This window comes from Anser cygnoides, chromosome 1 (genome assembly GCF_040182565.1).
Source record: "Anser cygnoides isolate HZ-2024a breed goose chromosome 1, Taihu_goose_T2T_genome, whole genome shotgun sequence".
Classification (NCBI taxonomy): Eukaryota; Metazoa; Chordata; class Aves; order Anseriformes; family Anatidae; genus Anser; species Anser cygnoides.
This window is the reverse complement of record NC_089873.1, coordinates 46,578,056-46,599,627: the sequence shown is the minus strand read 5'-3', so window position 1 is coordinate 46,599,627 and position 21,572 is coordinate 46,578,056. Positions and strand designations below refer to the sequence as shown.

The 21,572-nt window shown below is 36.8% G+C and overlaps 1 protein-coding gene across 7 annotated transcripts in view; it reads right to left on the bottom strand.

Annotated features, from left to right (window-relative positions):
• The window catches only part of ANKS1B (ankyrin repeat and sterile alpha motif domain containing 1B), a 441,289-nt gene that overhangs the window by 392,204 nt on the left and 27,513 nt on the right, over positions 1–21,572 (bottom strand). The window contains exon 1 of one of the 7 annotated variants that reach the window (XM_048061065.2): positions 582–5,998. The exons of the other annotated variants lie outside the window; for them this stretch is intronic. Within the exon in view, the coding sequence (XP_047917022.1) occupies positions 582–596 (15 nt within the window). The 5' untranslated portion in view covers positions 597–5,998. Of the gene's footprint in view, positions 1–581; positions 5,999–21,572 lie in introns of those variants that run through there. 7 annotated transcript variants of the gene reach the window in all.

Genomic DNA, 21,572 nt, shown 5'->3' with positions numbered 1-21,572 from the left:
ATCTATTGATATTTTATAACCTCTTTTATAGTTTTGCATAATACGTTATTAGTTATTTTCTTATGCATTGGATCCTACTTTCTTCCTTTGATTTGTACCAGTTCAGAGAAGAAAGAATCAGAAAATACAAAGTGGTATAGAAAGTCATACTTTAAATGTTAAAATAAATGTATAAACAATCAGAATACTAATTTACTTGGTTTTGCTTGCTTGCTTGCTTTGGTTTGGAGTTTTTAATATTTGTTTCCTGATTGTTTTCTCAAAATGCAGTTCATATATTATTCATGATGCATTTGGCCCTTCTTAAAACAAAACAAAACAAAACAAAAAACAGTTCTTTTCTGCCCTAATTTTCTCGTTTAATTCAGGCATGCTTTAATGTGTTGTTTTTCTTCCTCACTATGGTTTTAGGAAACATTTTTCAATACTGAAACTATACAGGATTTTTTTTCAAAACTGGCACTATATAAATGTATCTATATGAAGCTTTACAGGACACCCAGCTTGGGATACAAAGGAGAGTGAGTAAATGCTGATGATGCAGAGAGATGAGACAGGATGGAGAGACTAATCACTTTCACCTCCCAGAAACACATGTTCAAAATCAGAACTTGGTTATCAAACTAAAGGAATCAGGAGACATGAGCAGGACTCAGCTGCAGGCATCTCTTCCCTTGTGCAGGAATCCCCTCCTAGGAGATCTTGCATTGCTGTAGTGTTGCAACATTATTTCCTACAAAATGAATGCAAGTTCAGTAAATACAGTAGATATTTATGCTTTAATTACTGACAATCAAATTCAAATTGGACAGTTCATAAATAGAAATTCTTACCCCCCAAAACTACCAGATGTGGTGAATGGTTCATTTAAATATCTTCTCATGTAATCAGAATATAGCAGGACAAAAGTATAGTGGTATATCAGCTCTGTAGAAACCATCTGACTTTAAAGAAATGTGGGTTGGAGAAAGAGAGGAAGCCTAAAGACCCCTTCTTTGGCATCATACATATAATACATGATGAATTATCAAACATATCAATATATCTGTGTATTAAGACACTTAAATAGTTACTGTGAAACCAACACTAAGGAGAACCTGGAACAAAAAAAATTAAAATTCAACCTCCAGAAAACATGTTCAGTGACAGGAGATTAACTGTTCTTTAGATTTCCATTAATATAGAATGTTCTGAAAAATATGTTTCTACTATTTCTCTGATGCAGCCAACAAGCAAGCTTCTTCATTTTATGTACTTAGTAAGTTAGGGATTTTTTTTCCTACCTATATCACAAATTATGAAAATCTAAAATTCTTAATTAATTTTAAGAAATTAATCAAAACATTTTTGTGTGTGTGTGTAGCAACAAACAAACAATCAGTTTTCTGTGAATGATGAGTTAGAACTCTGAATTAAAACATGATCATCAATGATTTTTCTTCCATTATAACTTGCTGGAGTGAGGCTCAAAGAAACTATGTTATGCTACTTCAACTGCATTGCCAAAAGCAAAAAGGCCTTCTAATTACAGTTTGTTCTCACTGTGGACAAAGAATATTGACCTTTTGAACTGATGTCAAATATTAATTTGAAATACTATTTACTTAGTAAGAAAATTATTTTTTCTTTTTTACAAGCTGAAGATAATTGCATACAAAAAATTGCATTTCAAAAGTGATATGAAAATGACAGACTACTTAAGAAAAAGACGGTTGATTGATTTGTTTTTTTGCAATGCTCTTTGCCATGCTTTTTGCTATATGGAAAAAAAATAGTTGTGAAGTACTTGTTGTTACACACATATGAACACAAAAGAAAGGAAAAGTTAATTCACTTAAACTTCAGAACATAGTCACATTCCCTAACAACAGTACTAGAACATATGATTGTCTTTATATGATTGTTCTACCAAGACCAAAGGAAAATATTGTGGTAAAATTATAAGTCTTTCTTTAAAAGCTGAAGAGAGCTGTCCGATGACATCAGTGTCTGTCGACCCATTGGTTTCACTTAAAGTTTATCTGACAACCAAGTGATAACACTCTCCCATTTCTTTCTTCTCTGAAATGATGTGGCAAGGAAGAGGATGACACTGCCTGGATGGAATCAGTTCCTCCAGAGAAAAATGACAGAGCGCAGTGTTCAAGCCTGCATATTTTGAGGTCTAATTCATGAGGGCTGAGAGAAGCCTAGCACAGGCCTAGACCTTGCCCCTTCCATTCCTCTCCCCACCCTTCCCAGGTTTTCAATATCTTTTGAAGCTGTTCCCAGAGACCCACTGCTTCTTCACAACTACAGAAGTAGTGAATCTCATCTTTCCAGGTCAGTTCTAGTGACGGGAAATACTAAGCTTCACCCTGTTCCCATTGATATCAGTGGTAAACACCAAGCAGCTCATGTAAGTCCAGATTCCTTATTTTTCATGTGTTCCATAGAATAAACATGGAATTATATATATGCATATATATATAGGTATTTGTGTTACTCTGAGTCAAAATCTTCCAAAATTTACATGTCTATTGTTGCATAATCTGACATAAATACATTGCCAAAAGATATACATTGCCAAAAGAGCATATAGCCAGGTTCCTGTACTAATTATTGCTCTGCCTACATTCAGATATATTTTCAGTCATGTAAACTGAGCTTATTCAATATATATGGACAATTTAAAGAGCAATTCTGAAAATGCAAATTTTTTACACAATATTATATATATCATCAGTTATTCAGACATAATTGCATTTTTACTTGCTATGAATCACAGCAAAATACTTCCCATTCTCTACTGTATGCACAAATAAATCAAATTGACAACCATGTTGCTCTAACCTCTTTAAAGTAATAATGTTATTTATCAAACACAGAAGTGCTTCTTTTTAGTAAATGTAATATTTTTTTCTTCCCACAGATTCTTCTTTGATGGGATCCAGTGTAATATAAGGTATATTAGCCTGTATAAAGAATATGTGTTCTTTTCTTGTATGGTTTTAACTATTGTTTACACTGCTTTGCTGTCTTTGAAGTACACTTTCAAATTACTTTGGCTTTCAAATTACCAATTGGCTTTAGTGACACTGAGCAAAACCCCTTTTAGAAATTCACACTTTAAAGCATAATAAATACAATAAGGTAGTCAGAAGCAGAGCCAAAACCAACCTCCCAAATGCATTCTAGGATTATTTATGGGCAAGCACAATTATTGGTGTAAACTGACAACAATAGATGATATCTTGAACATCTTAGATATTTTCAGTATTGAAAACTGCTTTTGCATGTATGAACTGAGAGTTAAAAAGATCAAAATGAAAATAATCAAAATGAGAAAATAAAAAAATAGTTTGAAAATAACTTTTACTTATTTCTACTCATTTAAAATTAATATTATTAACTAAATAAAAAGAGACTGGGTGAACCATTCTTTGAAACACTAATTTAACTTTTATAAGAAATTGTTCAAAATTTACTTTTGAAATGTAAACTGAAGTAGTTCTTAATTTATGGCTTTCATTTTAAAAAAAATCATTATAGAAATGAAATTCTGCCATAAGTAGAACAATTATTTTGGAAAAAAAAAAAAAAAAGTCATACTCATGATAAGAAACCCAAAATAAAGCTGAAAGCCTGGCAAAGTAGTAATCTCTATTCCTTCAGTACAGAGAATTTTTCTTTTAGGCATATTGTAGTACATGAGAAGTCAGTACAATTGAGTAGCTACAATTTCTGTGAAAGTGTCAAATCAAATTTGTTGGAACACAATTAAAATACACATGGAGAGGTAATGTTTCTTGCACATAGAGGAAGGATAACTGTGAAAGTCAGGATGAAAGGGAGCTATATTCCTAATAACGTAACAAGGAATAGTGTGATTTCTTCCTGGGTAGGGATTAAGAGTAACCACACTTCAGACCAGGTCAGAATTTACTTATTGCTTGGTATATTAGAAGGAAACCTCCAACAACTGTATTTCATAAACCCTCTGAATCTCTCTCTCTTAATATTTCAGAATGGAAAGGGCAGAGAGACTATCCACTCAATTAACTTTTTTCTTTTTTTCTTTTTTTTTTTTTAAGTTTATTATATATAATTCTGATTGTTTCACTGTGAAATGCATCTCAAACACATTTCATTTTTGAATGTGTGCATGTGCTTATCTTGTTTTGATTACTGATGTCTAGTTGTGTCAGTGTAAAAAATAAAGCAAAAATTTGTGGTCAAATAATTTATGGGATCAAGTATGTTATTCAAGTTGAAGCTCTGAAACAAATTATTGCATTTGTTTTCTTTAACTTTGATCTATTTACAGTTTGGGCCATAAATAGTTTAAGCCTGGAAAAACATGGAACTTCACTGAACCATGTTATTTCCATACTGATTCTGTTCAATTGATGTGATTTCTATTTAGTACCATAGAATCATTTAAGTTGACAAAGACCTTCAAGTCCAACTGTCAACCTGACCTAATGAGTCCCGCCACTAAACCATGTCCCTTAGTGCCACATCCACGTGTCTCTTAAATATTTCCACTAATGGGGACTCCATCACCACTCCCCTGGGCAGCCTGTTCCAATGTTTGAACACCCTCTGTGTGAAGAAATTCTTCCTAATATCCAATCTAAAGCTCCCCTGGTGCCACTTAAGACCATTTCCTTGAGTCCTATCACTCGTCACCTAAGAAAAGAGACCAACACCCTCCTCTCTACAACCACCTTTCAAGTAGTTGTAGACAGTGATGAGGTCTCCCCTCAGACTCCTTTACTCCAAACTAAACAACCCTAGTTCCCTCAGTTGCTCCTCACATCTTTCTCAGTCCCTCCAACAGCTTCGTTCTTTTCAGCACATCTACCTGTTTCTAACTATGATGAGTTCTATTACATTTTGTAACACATTTACATATTAGTATGATATTAAATATCATAGAGGTTGGATATCCTATTTCTATTGACTATCATAAGTAATTAGATGGGTTAAGAATCATACCTGGAGTGGCTCCTGTACAAGCAGGTCTCAATCCACCACAGTGGTGTGATAATGAGGTGAAGTTATGTCCAATAAATGACTTCCTCCTTCAATAGCTTACGTGAAAATCTATCTACCCATTTAGGAACTGTGAATCCATATACCTAGGCACCTCTACCTTGAAGTGTTCTAAATAGATGGATATCGTGCCTGAATTTTACTGCAAGCGTATATTGACTGTGATCAAGACAGAAAGGATGACAAAGAAACTCTAGGTTGTCCTTCCTCTTTATAGGTATATGGCCAAGTTAATCCAACAAACCTTATTTCAGTGAAAGGCCAGGCGTCTTACAAGATGTTTACCTGTACAAGATATACAGGTATGGCCTACATTCCATAAATTTCATAGTAATATTAAATTATGATTGGAATGGCATGCAGACAGTAATATAAGGCAAATCCAGCCTCCACCTTTCTTTGGCAATGATTTCCAGAAGTAAAGGAAATTCCACCATGCAGCAAATGGGTAAGATACAAAGATTCTGTTCAAGTATCTCCACTCCTTTCCTACCAAGGAGTTATACACTTCAACATGGAAACCTGAAGAGCAAGTAGAGATAAGCTAAGAAGGGAGCATTTAGAAAGCCATTTGATTTCTCATTATGGAGATATACAGACATTCACAAAAAATAATGCTGGGATGCTTCAGTAGCGTCTATTTGTGACTCTATGTCTCTCTGAATGGCAGAGAAGGGTTTCTTCCATCTGTTGTAGAAGCCTCCAGTGTATATACAACTCCTTTTGGATGTTAACTGGGAGCTGACAAGTAAAGATAAATTAGAGTCATTCTACCCTATCTAAGGCACGCACCAATAACAACCTAATACTGTTCATCTTTACAGAGCATTCCTGCTATATACACTGTGCTTGAGTTCAGAATTTGGTTTTGAAAGTCTGTCAAAAGAATTATATGTACAGTAGTAGTTCCACAAAGATGATTATCAAGCAGTACAAAAAGAGGGAAAAAAATTATGAATTTAGCACTACTGACATATTTATCTTCCATGGATCATGCTTCTTTCCTCCATGGAGAGCTATAACAACAGTTGGTTAGATGATGATCTTTTTCAAAACCTGAAAAAAGCAAGATCAGCAGTTAAAGTAATAACATATGCATGAAAGAAAAAAGAGTAATTAAAACAAATCATATAGAACAAAAGCATCATATCCAGCAATCTAAGACTCAAGAAATAGTACCTTATTTGTAATTATTGTTTTTCAAGTTTTGCCAAATACCACTGCTAAATGAACACTGACAAACTTAACAGGCCACATATACCCAGACTAAAATTTGGAGTAAGGTGGCAGTATTTAGAAATATACAAATAACCTGAATTTCAAATAGAAAACCTAGTATACTTGCCCATTACCATTCTTGCTATTGCTAACTATATTTCTGATTGGTACAAGGCTAGTACAGTCAGGAATCCCATTGGCCATCCACACTTTCTCCCATGGAATGAGCTGAGAGAAGGCCAATTATAAATGACAAAAGTGTGTGTGCCTGAGGAGAGGCAGAATCCCAGACACATACAAAGAGACACAAAAGTCCTCAACATCCAAAATACCCTTAGCCATGAGTCTTGGACAGTCAGTGTGACACTGCCGTGCTTTATCATTTGAATAATCTTAGGGCAACAGAAGAATTACAATTGAGGGAAGTAGATATGGTCTTATAAAAGCATATTTTGACACAGTTAGGACCTAACGAGCAACTGTAAAGGATCTTCTTAGGCAAGACATTGTAGAACCTGCATATGAGGACATACAGATTGGCCAAAGAAGAGGCCAGCACAGTACTGTGATAGATGACAGTAATTATACAAAGTATCATACATGTGAGTGTTAATGATAAAAAGCTCATCTGCACATCCGCAAAGGAACACAGAGACTGTGTCAGGTGAGGGACGCCAAATAATACCCCACTCCACCTACTCCCAAGCTCATCACAGGAGAGCCATCAGGCCATGACTTTGCTGACTGAGCCAGCAAAGCACAGAGGCACAATGGCAGGTAAGAACCCAAATTATGGACTCAGAGTAAGTGATAGCCTGTTGGGGCCTCTCCCAGGGCTGTCCTGCAAGAGTCTACCCCCATTGTCCAGGGGTGATAGCCATCAAGATAAGGCCATGCTGGAGCAACTTTCAGACTAAGGGCAGTTACTGCCCAGGAGTAGGGACACATTATGGGATTGCACAATATGTCCTATGGGATTGTTTGGGGAGGAACCAAAGGCATGGAAATGGATGGATTTAGGTGATTTGGGGAGGAACAAGTGTAGGAAAATAGAGTGATAAGGGAATAAAAAGGGCCAGTCACACGTAGATAGTTGTCTGGTCAGTACAATTGTCTGGCCATGTCCTGCACCCAACCTTATTAAATTCCATTCCTGTTTTCCTGGATGAGGGACTCTATTCTGTGCCTGTGTGCGTATGAAAGTCCAGCTGCCAGCAACTGGGTCAGACACAGTTGCATGGTTGAAGGACCCACGTGTCTGGGAGTCAGCAAGTTGAATGGGACCATAGGTCTGAAGGCCCATGCATCCACAGAGCTTGCAACTGTAGGGAGTTCATGTGTGCAGGATTGTGTGATTGCTAGCAAAGGTCAAACTACTTAGCCAAAAAGTAGGTGCATAGCAGACTTCGGCCACTAGGAAATGCGTTCTGGGAGTCTGCAGATCAGGCAGCCTGTGTGTGTGTGTACATACATGCATATTGACACACACTTTGTTTGGTAAAGAGTCTAGCTGGAAGAAAAATAAAAAATGTTGACGAGTACTCAGTCTTCCACTAGAGTAGTTCATGCAGTACTAAACCCAAACAAAATTCACACAGCCTAGCTTCACTGAACTGGAATTCAGTTTACTTGAATTGGTAATCAGTTTCATTTAAAGGTATGTTATGTTATTTTGATAGAGTTAATAGTTGTATCAGTGTAACCGTTATCTTTTTGCATATTATCTGATTTTTTATAAAGGAGAAACACTTTGTCTTTTTGATGATGTCATGCAAAGGAACAGTCGACAAATTAGTCATTCTTTATTAAAGGAATCTGTCATATATGAGGTTGCTTTGCATTTGACCTTTTTCTAACCAGCAAGGCTTCATCATTCTTTATGGAATATTCATCTCGAAGTACACTGCCTGGATATACTGCATAATACTGTGGCTATATTCAGAGAGCAATATGTTCCTGACTAATGTTCGTAAGCTTTGCCTTATCCTAACAGTCAAGACCAATTTGCCTTGAGTTGTTGAAAGGGAGAAAGCTTTCATCAGTTATGACAGCAGGGTTCCTCTGTATTCCAGTTGTCTACAGGGACAAACTGGGGTTTTGCTTAGTTCATAGCGAACCTTGGTATCTCCAGCTTGGCATTGATGAGTCAGACAGATCCTTGGATCCATTCCAGAGTTCTGTCCTTAAGAATCCACTTATCCAGATAGGAAAAAATGTTAACTCTCATTCTGCATCATCCTGCACAAGAACACTGTGGGAACAGCTATTAACTAAATTATGAAAATACCTACTCCAAAGCTAGATCAGCAGGCAATACCTTTAATAAGTGGAATCATTGATGTTTAAGCAATCTGAGCCATGTTTTTAAATTGTTGTTGATGATATCTTCAGGTATGCTCTTATGCGATCTGAGCAATCTGCAGGGATGCCATACAGCTAATGCTGAAGATCAGTGCATCAGATTAGCTGCTCCCATGGAGAGAAACTCCACATGCTATGTTTCATGGATTTGGGCTCCCTACATATACAAGTTAGAAGAGTTCTACATGTTTGTTATGAATCAGACCTATAGGCTTTGTGTAAGATCTCTACATTTGTCAAGATCAACAAGGGCTCCGCTGTATCAGGTAATATTAGCCTATACAATAGAGAGAGAAAAGCAATAAGACATACTTGACTGTATATTTTTCAGTATATATTTACACATATATTGAACTCCAATTAGAAGTAAAAACTCTTCCCAGACAACTGCTCCTTAGTGAAATTATATAAACAATTATTTTCTTTCTGTAACCACAGCAATGGAAATGGATCTTCTGAAAGGTTTTAAAAGCCCCTGCATATCTCATGATTGTAAGATATACTTACATGAATACATCTATGAACACTGAAATGTAGTACATACTACCAGTATTTTCTTTGGAAAAACTGAATGTGTTCTGAGACAGACCACTCCAAATTTTTTCTTTTGTGAAAAGGAATTGAGATCTAAAATACCCACATCAGCATAATATTTCTCAAAGCAGAAACAAACTGAAACAAAGTCACATTTCTCTTTCTCTCAAGAACACAGATATGATGACATATTTTGTTAGAAGATATATTCCTTTAACTTTTCTTTTTTCTTCATTCAAATGTCTGTGAGCTTTCAGGAAGAAGAGCTATAGAGAGCTTTTCCAGAATACATTTTTGGATGGCCAACATAGTATTCACATTCATCATAGATTCATGGAGTTTGCAACTTTAAACTTATTCTTATCATGGACAGGCAAAGTCAATATTTGCTATAAAAGCAGATTTTTAAAAATCTAAATGATTAATTATGCTTCTTGGAACAGTTACTGCCACTTGGTCATATGTAATAAAAATTCCTGAATTTTTGACACTTGAAGGAGCATCGGGAAATCTAACTATATATTTCAACATTTTTTGAGTTATGGATGCTCTTAGAATCATGACCTCATTCCAGAATTAAGCGTTGTTCATCCTAGAAGCCAACCTGGGATTAGATTCTTTGTTCTGGCTCTAGGACACACAGAACAGAACTCTCTATCTGGTATGCCTTTAGTATGTTGCCTTTCCAATCTGTTTTTCCTCAAACATAGAGTAATTCCACCAAACAACAGGAAAAAAAAATAAGATTCCTTTTCCCCCTAGATTCTAAAAGGCCATTCTATACCTCATTTTCAGTTTACGCTGAGATTTGCAAAAGAGATTCACAAATCACCCTATATATAGTAGAGTCTTAATCTCTGCATCAGTGAAATCCATCAATAGCTATTGTGACATATAAGGATGTAACATGCCTAATCATCTCACGTTTTTCTGTTTATATCCACGTGGTATTAGCTCAACTCTCCAGGCAGTTTGCCATTTTCTCAGTTCAAAGCTTTCATATCTTCATGCCATAACAGCAGCAACAATATCCAACTCTTTCCGACAACCTAACAAAAAATTAAGCTAAACTCAGAACAGTAAAAGAGTGCAGCTTCAGCAACTAAATTCCAAAATACAAACACTGTGATATTAAGGCTGTTAAATTCTATCAAGAGTCTATAACATACAGACAACATATAGATAACACTTGTGCTTTCTGGTAGTGTACTTCCTCAATTACTCAAGACTCTTTAGCCCTAAACAGACAGTGAGCAAGATGGAGACTATCTGATGCCTACAACAGTATGTCTTTGCAAGATATAAAGTAATTGAAAGGAACCTCAGTAAAAAGGAATTCAAAATAGTCATAAAAACCCTTCTTATCCATAACATAAAATATTAAACAATTCAAGTCTGTTCTCTAGAGTAGCATAGTTTCAAAACAGAGGTGCACTTAATGTCTTCTCTAGAATGTTAACACAGTTTATCTGTATGTTACCTAGCCTCTTTAAAGTGCTAACACTCTCTCTTTCCATCAGTGTAATATCAATTTTGTTATCAAAAACAAAAACTAGGAAAGACATCTGAAAAATAAATATGAAAAAAAAATAAGTTAGAAACGATAGATTGCGCAAATGAGAAATGATGTTATGCAGAGCAAAAAAACTAGCACCTGTTTAGATTACATCAATCTAATATTCATTTTCTTTATTTCTTTTAAGTGGATTAACATATTAAATAAGGTTGATTAGTGTGAAATTAGCTATTGCAATATGTACAACCGAGCAAAGCCAATCCGCTGATCATGTTTTATAAGAGGCTTAAACATTCTATTCCAGAATGGTTGTTGCATAACCTAAAATGGAGTCTTTGTGACATCCGATCTTTAACACATAGGGCTATTATAATGTCAAATGTCATTGGCATAATATAGAAAATACAGATAAGAAAGACACTGGGATATGTTTTCTGGGACAAAAATAAAATACTAAAACAGAAAATTTTATTCATTTGGAACAATTTGGGCATAAATCCTCTACCCTATGCTCAATCTAATCAGAATGGTTGGAGGAAAAAAGAAAGAAAAAAGAAAAAGAAAACAAAGGAGCTTTCCAATAAGAAAAACATAGAATTAATCATGTCTGAAATAAACAGTATCAAAACAGATGTGTGTTACAGAGCACGCATTTCATTTGCTCTGCTTTGCCAACAGAGGTCAGAATTACCTCAGGAGCATCCAAAGCATTACTATGATCATGATTAGAATTACTTTATCAGCACAAAATTACTACTTTCATAAAGACAAATAACATACTTTAACTAAAAAGGCTAAAGTTTCACAACTTTTCATATTTTAAAGAACTTCCAAAGCTTTTGGGTATCTAACAAGAATGTCACCACTTTAAAATGTCATGAACACTGTTACTGAAATAATCAAAGGTCAATATCCATCATGTCACCAATAAAATATTTTATAGGATGTACTAATAATCACTTGGATTAGTCAGAAAAAATAAATTCAGCCTACATAATGTCTTTTATTGAACAAAATCATTTATGATACATAGCTTAGAAGGCAAAATATAATTACTGAAAAAATATTCAGTAAATCTAAGTCTATTTATATTAGAATTCCCTATTCAAATCCATTCAATGTTATTATATCTATTATTTCTATGAAAATATAAAAAATATAAAAATATAAAAACATTGTTTCTATTGTTTCTGTAAAAAACCTTATTGAATGCAGAAATTAAATCCAAGTCTAAGAGGTTTAAATGACTCAGAAGCTTCTACTATAAAGGAAGACCTCACTGATGTAGAGCATCAAATAACCTAAAAGAGAAAAAAAAAATCTCAACGTATCTAAAGTGAACACTAGGCTTTTGAGTTCTACAAAAACAATGAAATACTAACAAATAAGCTAAACATTCTTTGTACCTCAAATAGTTCAACTGAAGCATGCTTTCCAGAAAACAAAACAGCTACCTACACTAAGTATTCTAAGTGCTCTGTTCAGTTGCAACTTCAGATCATAAACTTATCAGCAATCCTAAAATGCAAATGCGAAATTTGGGGAAAACTACTTAGAGAATGTTAACCAAATAACTTTCTTCTCCTTAAAATAGAACTGATAGGATACTCCAAAAAATCTCTTTTGGCAGATACCTTCATGTAAAAAGCGTTACAGAAATAAATTAATGCTCTTTCTGAACTTACTCATTTGTGAGAGATATTTGGAGAACCCAAATTTGCATGCAAATATTTCTCCCAGTACAACAGGTTTGGAGAAACATTGGAGAAGAGAACCCAGTTCCACAGTGAAAGACTATGCAAAATAATTCATCTGAACTCTCCCTATACACTACTATTAGCAACATGATACATGCAGGACTCATGAAAAAAATACTATCAATTGTTCAGTTGTATTTAATACCAATAGTGTTCCTAGCTCTTTATAATAATACAACAAAAAATGAACAATCCATGACTAAAGAGGTACTTAAGTAACCATTACATATAAGAATAGATTGGCATACAATATAAAAAGGGGAAGTGATACACACAAAAAAATATGGATTTCGGAGGTGGCAGATTTTGTCTTTTTTTTCTTTATTATATGTATAAATCATAGTTATTTTGTTGTTTTATGTTAAAGTTCATTAAACATAAATCATTTGCTCAGAGAAAGGGTTCCTTGTTTTTGTAATCACTAGAAAGGTTTAAATTTTTAGAGAATGATGGAAGGCCCATGACAGATGTATGGGCCAGACTCTCTGGAAGCTACTTAATAGTAACTTTTGAGAGAATCCAGATCCAAAATCCCCTGAAAAGAAAAAAAAAAGAAAAAAAAAAAAAAAAAAAAAAGAAGTCCCTGTTGAATTTACATTAAGTTTTTATTATCTTTAATCTGGGGAACAAAAAGATCCTGTCTACATCTCATTTTAAGAGCTCTTTCAACAGGCAGATTTGACTGCAAGTTCAATCTTGACAGCATAATCTTTTAAAACAAGAAATAATTGTTTCACCAGAGGGCACACAATCTGATTTGGGGTAGTAGTAAGAGGGAGGTTTTTTCTATATTTGGAGTCATATCAGAAAAAATTATTTATTTATTTATTTATTTATTCTAGCAGAAAGCAATTTATAACCTGGTGGAGGCTCCACCCAGAAGAGGCTATTAAATTGAATCTGGACTTTTTTTAGATCAGCTTTCCTGAGTAGCCGGATACCCAGCACCCAAGAAGAACTATAGAAAAAGAGATTCAATCCTTGAACTGTGTATGCTCGTGTAAGGTGTGACTGGTTCTTGGCTGGTCTTTGTTGGCCCCACTATCCAGGCAGAGAACCTCATACAGGTGTGTCTGACAGAGCTCGAGCTACGAACAACTCTATTCTAGTGTGGGGTGCTGTAGCAAGTAAAAAGTAAATGTTTAATCACCTACTGATTAGCTGGTTCATCTCTTTTGTATTTTCAAGAAGTCAACTGAAAAGAACGCAAAGTGATTTGAAGGTGTTTGGCACCTCAAAAGGCACAACAGCTCATCCCAGATTTATATGAAATACCTGCACTGATAAAAAGATTGTCCCATAGTGATACAACGTTAATGTTTATAACTGAGACACTGAATTAACTGGGGATACTTTACTAGCAAAAAGAATTACCAGCCATGATCAGAATAATTCCACAGTTTTTGATCATGCCAGTTCCTGGCTCTGTATGGACAGACAATCTGTAAAAAGTTTTAAGTAAGAGAGTAGTCAAAGTTGAAACATTGCTTTCTCCTTGAAAACAAAAACATAACAGGATGCAGTCCTGAGCAGTTTAAGATTGTAGAAATTTTAAATCTGCACCAAACAAAAACAGAAACAAAACTTCTTACCTTTCTGAAAAACAGAAAATATTAGCAGTTCAATAGCCAGTGTAGCAATAGATTCTCATTAAAGTGAAATATGAATTTTAACCTAGTACACCATATAGTTCTGCCACCTAGGAGACAAAAAATTAGTAACAAATTTGGGACATGAAATCATTTGAGAATGTCTTTGGAGGCTTATTTTAAATGTCAAGATGAAATTTACAGCTTCAGTTTTGATAACACCCTGGTTATAAAACCTTTGCCTAAAGTTAAAAAGATACTAGACTGTCTCTTTAAGTTTGCAAACAGAAACTACTTCTCTGATAGGTTTTCATGTACTTCCCAGTCACTCTGAGCCATCTGAAATTTAACAAATTTTCTGGACAATCGTGTTGAGGTAGTGGAGTTTTGTTTACTTGTCCTCCATGTAAAATAAGCAGAACTGGTGTAGTTCTCATTGAGTATTTTGATTTATAAAATGGCAGTGGGCAATTTGAGATCTAGAATGCTTATGTACTGTTGAGTTTGAAGTACAATCTGCATCATCAAAACCATCTGCATCTGCCTAGCTTCCAGAAGTTACACCATGGGTTATATACAGGTTAGGACCCTCCATTCTGCCATACTGTGAAGGCTATGTCAGTTCCCTTGCCACTTCCAGTCTGAACCATCTAGGAACTCAGTAAATTAAACCTGTTTGGGATCATTCACTGGCATTGAGATTATATTGGCATAGAATGCTCCACACCTATATTATTCAAACCTTCCAAACAAGATAGCTGCATCCAAACTGTCTATCAGGCACATACTAATTCGTAGCTGTGTCTGGTAACTCACTCTTTGGGAGAAGGCCACATGGCACATGCCAGTACCCAGAAATGTTCCTTGGCAGGTTTAAGTTGTTGCCTCACATTCCTGTCATAAATTTGTCAGAAACCAGTCTCCTAACAACAGCACTTCTCAGCTTAGAGGATAGAACAGCAATATCGTCTGGGTTTGGGTCCAGATAGGCTGGATGAACATCGCTCTGCTGTTCATGTTTCTGCTTTATGTGCTTGAGCCTCCAGCAGATGGCACAGAAAGGGACAAATGGTAAACCTACTCCACCCTCTTTTTCAGCCCTTTGCCATACTCTGGGATAAAGGGTAAGAGTGAGGAAAGTTTTTGTGTATGTGAATATCCCGAAGTAACTTCTTTTTGTCCTTCTTCACATGCATACTCATATTGATCAAAACTCAAGCAGTACGTCCACAATTGAACAGTTTATCTGCAAAGTGGTCTAGCAGACTAGTTCTCTGGTCTCAAGCTAAGAAAGGAATCCACAATGGACTCAGAGAGTGGTCTTATTCCAATAAAAGATTAATAGCTATAGCATCATGTGTCTCCTCAGCCTCTTAGTAGAAAGAATATTTAAAATAATTTAAAAAAAAAAAAAAAAGTTTTTAAAAAAACTGGTTCTGAAATGACAAGCTGGGCACAGACCTGAAAAATTCCCACGCGAAAAACACACAAATGTAGTTTCTATAGAGGAACAGGAGCTCTTGGAAAAAACTCACAACCAAATAGTATGGAAGGAACCTAGAAGTGACTGGGTGGGAGAAGAGAATTCCTCCCACCAGGAGGTAAAGAGTTGAAATGAAGGCCAGCCAAAGCCTTTACTAAATTGACAGATTTCTCACTTCTTCACAAATCAAAGAGAAAGAAGCCTTCTTAGGTGAGAGAGACCTAGTTGTGTGTTGGAAATTTGGCCTACTTATCAGGAATAGTATTTCATATAACTAATTAAATGGTCTCTCCAGAAAGAAGAACACGTCTGCGCCTTGTGAGAACAAGTCTAGGATGAAAGTGAGAGTTGGACACCTACACCTATGATGAAGGACGTCCTGGAACTAGGTATTTCCATAGTACCAGACTGTCATACTTCCTTTTAGAATCTCTAAAAAAAAAAAAAAAAAAAAAAAGGGAAATGAAAGGAGGGTATACACCAGGAAATTTAATCAGAGGACAGAGGACGGACAAATAAAAGAGATTCCAGGGTATGACTACACTTGAAACAGGACAGGGGATGCCTTCTATTATCTCTGAGACAAAAAGATAAGATTCTGAAAGGATCAGATCATAAAATTAAATTTTAGTAAGTTGTCTTAAACCACCCACTTATATTTCACAAGCCTAAAATAGGTCAAATTGTTGGATAGTGTATACAGAGCTTTTTGGAATTCATATGGCAAATCTTACATTAAATGCACCAGTCTGAAAGATTAACCAGTTTCTAATACAGAAGAAAGAATTTCCTATCTTTGTTTACATATCTCATTGTGGCTGTGCCACATGTAATCTCTGGTATCTTTTGATTTGGTAAAGAAATATATGACATTTACTTTGAATGGCATATTTTCACTGAGAGGAGTCTACCATGAAGGCCAGTGATTCTTTGCACCAAGGCTTACTGGTATCTCCAGGGGAGGAAAAAGGCATATGCAAGAAGTTGGAATAAAAGAGCATCCTTCTAGAACCACTGAATGGGATGGTCCATTATTATGGAAAATTTAAAATTTGCAGGCAAAATTACAGTCTAAATAGTCTTAAAGTGCTTTTCTGTTCAATAAGCAACCAAGAATCAAGTTTATAATGTTAGTGGATTCCGTGAGGAAAGGTCATTAAAGTAAATGACACCAGGTGGTCCCACACAACCTGACAGATGTTTGAAGAGCTGTTGGAAGTGATATTTCTGCATAGAAACTCTTGTCCAACAAAGTAGAGGAGATGAAAATGAAAACTTAATACCTGTTCAAGAAAGCTACTTTTCTATACCCAAATATGGTGAGGATAAAAAGGCATTCTAGTCTACCAAATAATGGAAACTGTCCCGAGGACACTTGGAGCCATGGAAAATCCAAACTGCAGGATCCTATATTGGAAGCGATAGTGACCAGCTGTAAATAGAAGATAATTCCCAGACAGATAAATAACACTATGGAAAGAAGACTTTTACAAACCAAGAGATACAAACAACTCCTGATGATATAAACATAAAATAGCATTGTATTTTATCATTTGAATTCTTCTCTAAGTTCAAAGTAGATCTCTGCTTCCCTTCGAACTCGAAAGTAGCTGGTATCCTATTAAAAAAAAAAAAAAAAAAGGAATTGATTTCTTGGCCACTTTTGTTCAAAGCTATAAGAAAATTGGAATGGTTCTGTGCAATAATGGGGTTGGAAGGAGAGAAGTAAGTGGATGTTTTAGCTAGTGCCAGTGATGTCCAGTATGACACACATATGTAAATGCAACAAAAGTAGAGGCACCTTATTCTAAACATAACTTCAATGAATTAAAAGTGAATTATATTATTATTTCTCCCTGTTTCTAGAAAAAAAAAAAAAAAGTGTAGCACTCTCATAGTGTATTAGACATATAGCAGTATTTTGTGCTTCAAATGTTGTTAGCAGTTTGTCTGCGCAGAACAACATGGAAATCATATTCTCCAGTGTGCTTCTTCAAGTAGCCAAGTCTGTAGCACAGAACAGTACAGAACAATATTTTCCTGAGGAGGTGACACAGAATCCTGACCACATGCACTAAAAAGCAATGCTACAGAGATCTGAGATCTGCTTAATATGGCATTTTCCTTGTGCTGATAGTCTTTAGGTGGTAGACTTTGTAATTAATGAGGCAAGTCATCGTTCATGGTACATTTAACCTAGGGGATTGGATATTTAATCTTATAATTCCATGAAAAACTTCAATGTTAAATTTTCTGGCATCAATAACTAGAAAATGGAAGTACCTCTTTTTTGGGCACAGCTGTGACAACACTATCAGCCTTGGCACTAAGACTATTTTAAGTCCAGGATTCTTAACACATTTCTCCAGTATCCTCTGCATGCTGGAACAACTCAAAGTATCTGATAAAAGATGAAATCACTGTCCTGACCACAATGCACATTGGAAATACATTCCTAAAGACTCTTGATTTCTTCGGGAGCTGTCTTGGGCAGAATGACCACGAAATGGTAGAGTTCTCTATTCTTGGCGAAGTCAGGAAGGGGATCAGTAAAACTGCTGTCTTGGACTTCCGGAGGGCTGACTTTGAGCTGTTCAGGACACTGGTTGGCAGAGTCCCTTGGGAGGTGGTTCTGAAGGGCAGAGGAGTCCAGGAAGGCTGGGCACTCTTCAAGAAGGAAATCTTAATGGCTCAGGAGCGGTCTGTCCCCACATGCCCAAAGATGAGCCAGCGCGGAAGAAGACTGGCCTGGCTGAACAGAGAATTATGGCTTGAGCTTAGGAGAAAAAAGAGGGTTTATAATCTTTGGAAAAGAGGGCAGGCCACTCAGGAGGACTATAAGGGTGTTGCAAGGCTGTGCAGGGACAAAATTAGAAAGGCCAAAACTTATCTGGAGCTCAATCTGGCTACTGCTGTTAAAGATAACAAAAAATGTTTTTATAAATACATCAACACAAAAAGGAGGACTAAGGAGAATCTCCATCCTTTACTGGATGTGGGGGGAAACTTAGTTACAAGAGATGAGGAAAAGGCTGGGGTGCTTAATGCCTTCTTTGCCTCAGTCTTTAGCGGCAAAACCAGGGTACCCAGTACCCTAAGCTGGTGGAAGGGGATGGGGAGCAGGATGTGGCCCTCATAATCCACGAGGAAATGGTTGGCAACCTGCTACAGCACTTGGATGTACACAAGTTGATGGGACCAGATGGGATCCACCCGAGGGTACTGAGAGAACTGGCGTAGGAGCTGGCCAAGCCGCTTTCCATCATTTATCGGCAGTCCTGGCTATCAGGGGAGGCCCCAGTCGACTGGCGGCTAGCAAACGTGACGCCCATCTACAAGAAGGGCCGGAGGGTAGACCCGGGGAACTATAGGCCTGTTAGTTTGACCTCAGTGCCAGGGAAGCTCATGGAGCAGATTATCTTGAGTGTCATCACACGGCACTTAGAGGGCAACCAGGCGATCAGGCCCAGTCAGCATGGGTTTATGAAAGGCAGGTCCTGCTTGATGAACCTGAACTCCTTCTATGACAAAGTGACACGCTTAGTGGATGAGGGAAAGGCTGTGGATGTGGTCTACCTTGATTTCAGTAAGGCTTTTGACACCATTTCCCACAGCATTCTCCTCAAGAAACTGGCTGCTCATGGCTTGGACTGGCGTACGCTTCATTGGGTTAAAAACTGGCTGGATGGCCGGGCCCAAAGAGTTGTGGTGAACGGAGTCAAATCCAGTTGGAGGCTGGTCACTAGTGGTGTCCCCCAGGGCTCAGTACTGTGGTCAGTCCTCTTTAATATCTTTATCGATGATCTGGATGAGGGGATCGAGTGCACCCTCAGTAAGTTTGCAGATGACACCAAGCTAAGTGCGTGTGTCAATCTGCTCGAGGGTAGGAAGGCTCTGCAGGAGGATCTGGATAGGCTGGACCGATGGGCTGAGGCCAACTGTATGAAGTACAACAAGGCCAAGTGCCGGGTCCTGCACCTGGGGCACAACAACCCCAAGCAGAGCTACAGGCTGGGAGATGAATGGTTGGAAAGCTGCCTGGCAGAGAAGGACCTGGGAGTATTGGTTGATAGTCAGCTGAATATGAGCCAGCAGTGTGCTCAGGTGGCCAAGAAGGCCAACAGCATCCCGGCTTGTATAAGCAGCAGTGTGGCCAGCAGGTCTAGGGAAGTGATTGCCCCCGTACTCGGCTCTGGTGAGGCCGCACCTTGAGTACTGTGTTCAATTTTGGGCCCCTCGCTACAAGAAGGACATGGAGGTGTTCGAGAGGGTCCACAGAAGGGCAACGAAGCTGGTGAGGGGTCTGGAGAACAAGTCTTATGAGGAGCGGCTGAGGGAGCTGGGACTGTTCAGCCTGCAGAAGAGGAGGCTCAGGGGCAACCTTATCTCTCTCTACAGGTACTTTAAAGGAGGCTGTAGAGAGGTGGGGGTTGGTCTATTCTCCCACGTGCCTGGTGACAGGACGAGGGGGAATGGGCTAAAGTTGCGCCATGGGAGGTTTAGATTAGATATTAGGAAAAAATTCTTTACCGAAAGGGTCGTTAGGCATTGGAATGGACTGCCCAGGGAGGTGGTTGAGTCACCATCCCTGGAGGTCTTTAAAAGATGTTTAGATGTTGAGCTTAGTGATATGGTTTAGTGGAGGACTTGTTAGTGTTAGGTCAGAGGTTGGACTAGGTGATCTTGGAGGTCTCTTCCAACCTAGACGATTCTGTGATTCTGTGATTCTTCCCTGGCTGTGAAGATTTCACAGAAGTGTCACTACTTGGTTCCAAAGAAAGTGATCTAGTAGACAGAAAGGGCTGAAGCTTTTACAGTTCTCCCTTCTCTTCTGATGACTTGAAGCCCTAATAAGTACATAATGGTCATAAGCTAAAATACCTATAAAAAGATATCTGCAATGTATTGTGTATTAAAAATCAACTAGAAAATAAATGTCAAACATTGTTTTGCTTGACAAAACAACAAAAATAAGTAAATCAGAAATTTAAAGTATGTGAATTGAGCTCCTATGAGTTCAATCTTGTAATTACTGGCATGAAAAGGACCTGAAGATTTGTTAATTGGCTGTACCATCTTCTTTATGCATGTACATAGTGGCTGTTGTGAATTACAGACACAGCTGGTTGAAGAGTTCTGGTTTCAGCTGCACAAACTTATGTGTGCAGAAGTCAAGCATGGAGCAACATTTAGGAACAATAAAATTTTCAAGTGCTTGAGGAATGAGAAAACAATATACGTCAAGCCCTTCTAGATTGGCTTGGGTGTTGTTTGTGTAATGAGAAAAGAAGAAGAAAAAGGATGATAATGAGAAGAATATTGATACAGAAGAAGGGAAGGGAAAGAAGAGAAAAAAATTGTAGTGGTCCTACTCAATTGCGCAGAGTATCTGTCAATCACAAGATTACAGATAATAATAACTAAAGTTAGTTATAATACAGAAGTCATATTCTTTTGTTAATCTTTGTTTACACTTTATAGTGATGTGGTTCACTGTGAAATAAAAGAAATATATAATCCTAAACTTAGACTCCAACTCACGGACCTCAATTAAAATATAAATGAACAATAATCCATACGCATACAATCCACAGTTAGAAACTACTACTATCTCCTCACACACTGCATAACATAACCTTATTTTAAATTTAAAATATTTTAGAGATAGTTATTGCTATAAGCAAAGACACACATCTACAAACACAGGATAATTTTCTAAATGCTACGTGCTGTGGAAGATTTTGTAAGTAGGAGATATATGTATATAGTATGATTATTCACTTCTTCCTAAGGCAAATATCCTTTTTTGGAAATCATTTCCATACCTAGATACTGAGAAATATCAAGTATAATTCATATTTTTAATATTTCTGAGGGAAAAAGTTTCATATTCTCCAAAAGAAAATTTGTGGATTTTATCTGCATAAAAGCACCCACTTAAAGTCTCACTACACTGAACTCAACATAAGCTTTAAATGAATAAAAACTATAAAAAAGACAACAAAGTTACTATAGAAATTGTCATCAATATTTCAGCATTGTAAAGACAGCAATACAAAATTACTTTTTACTACAAC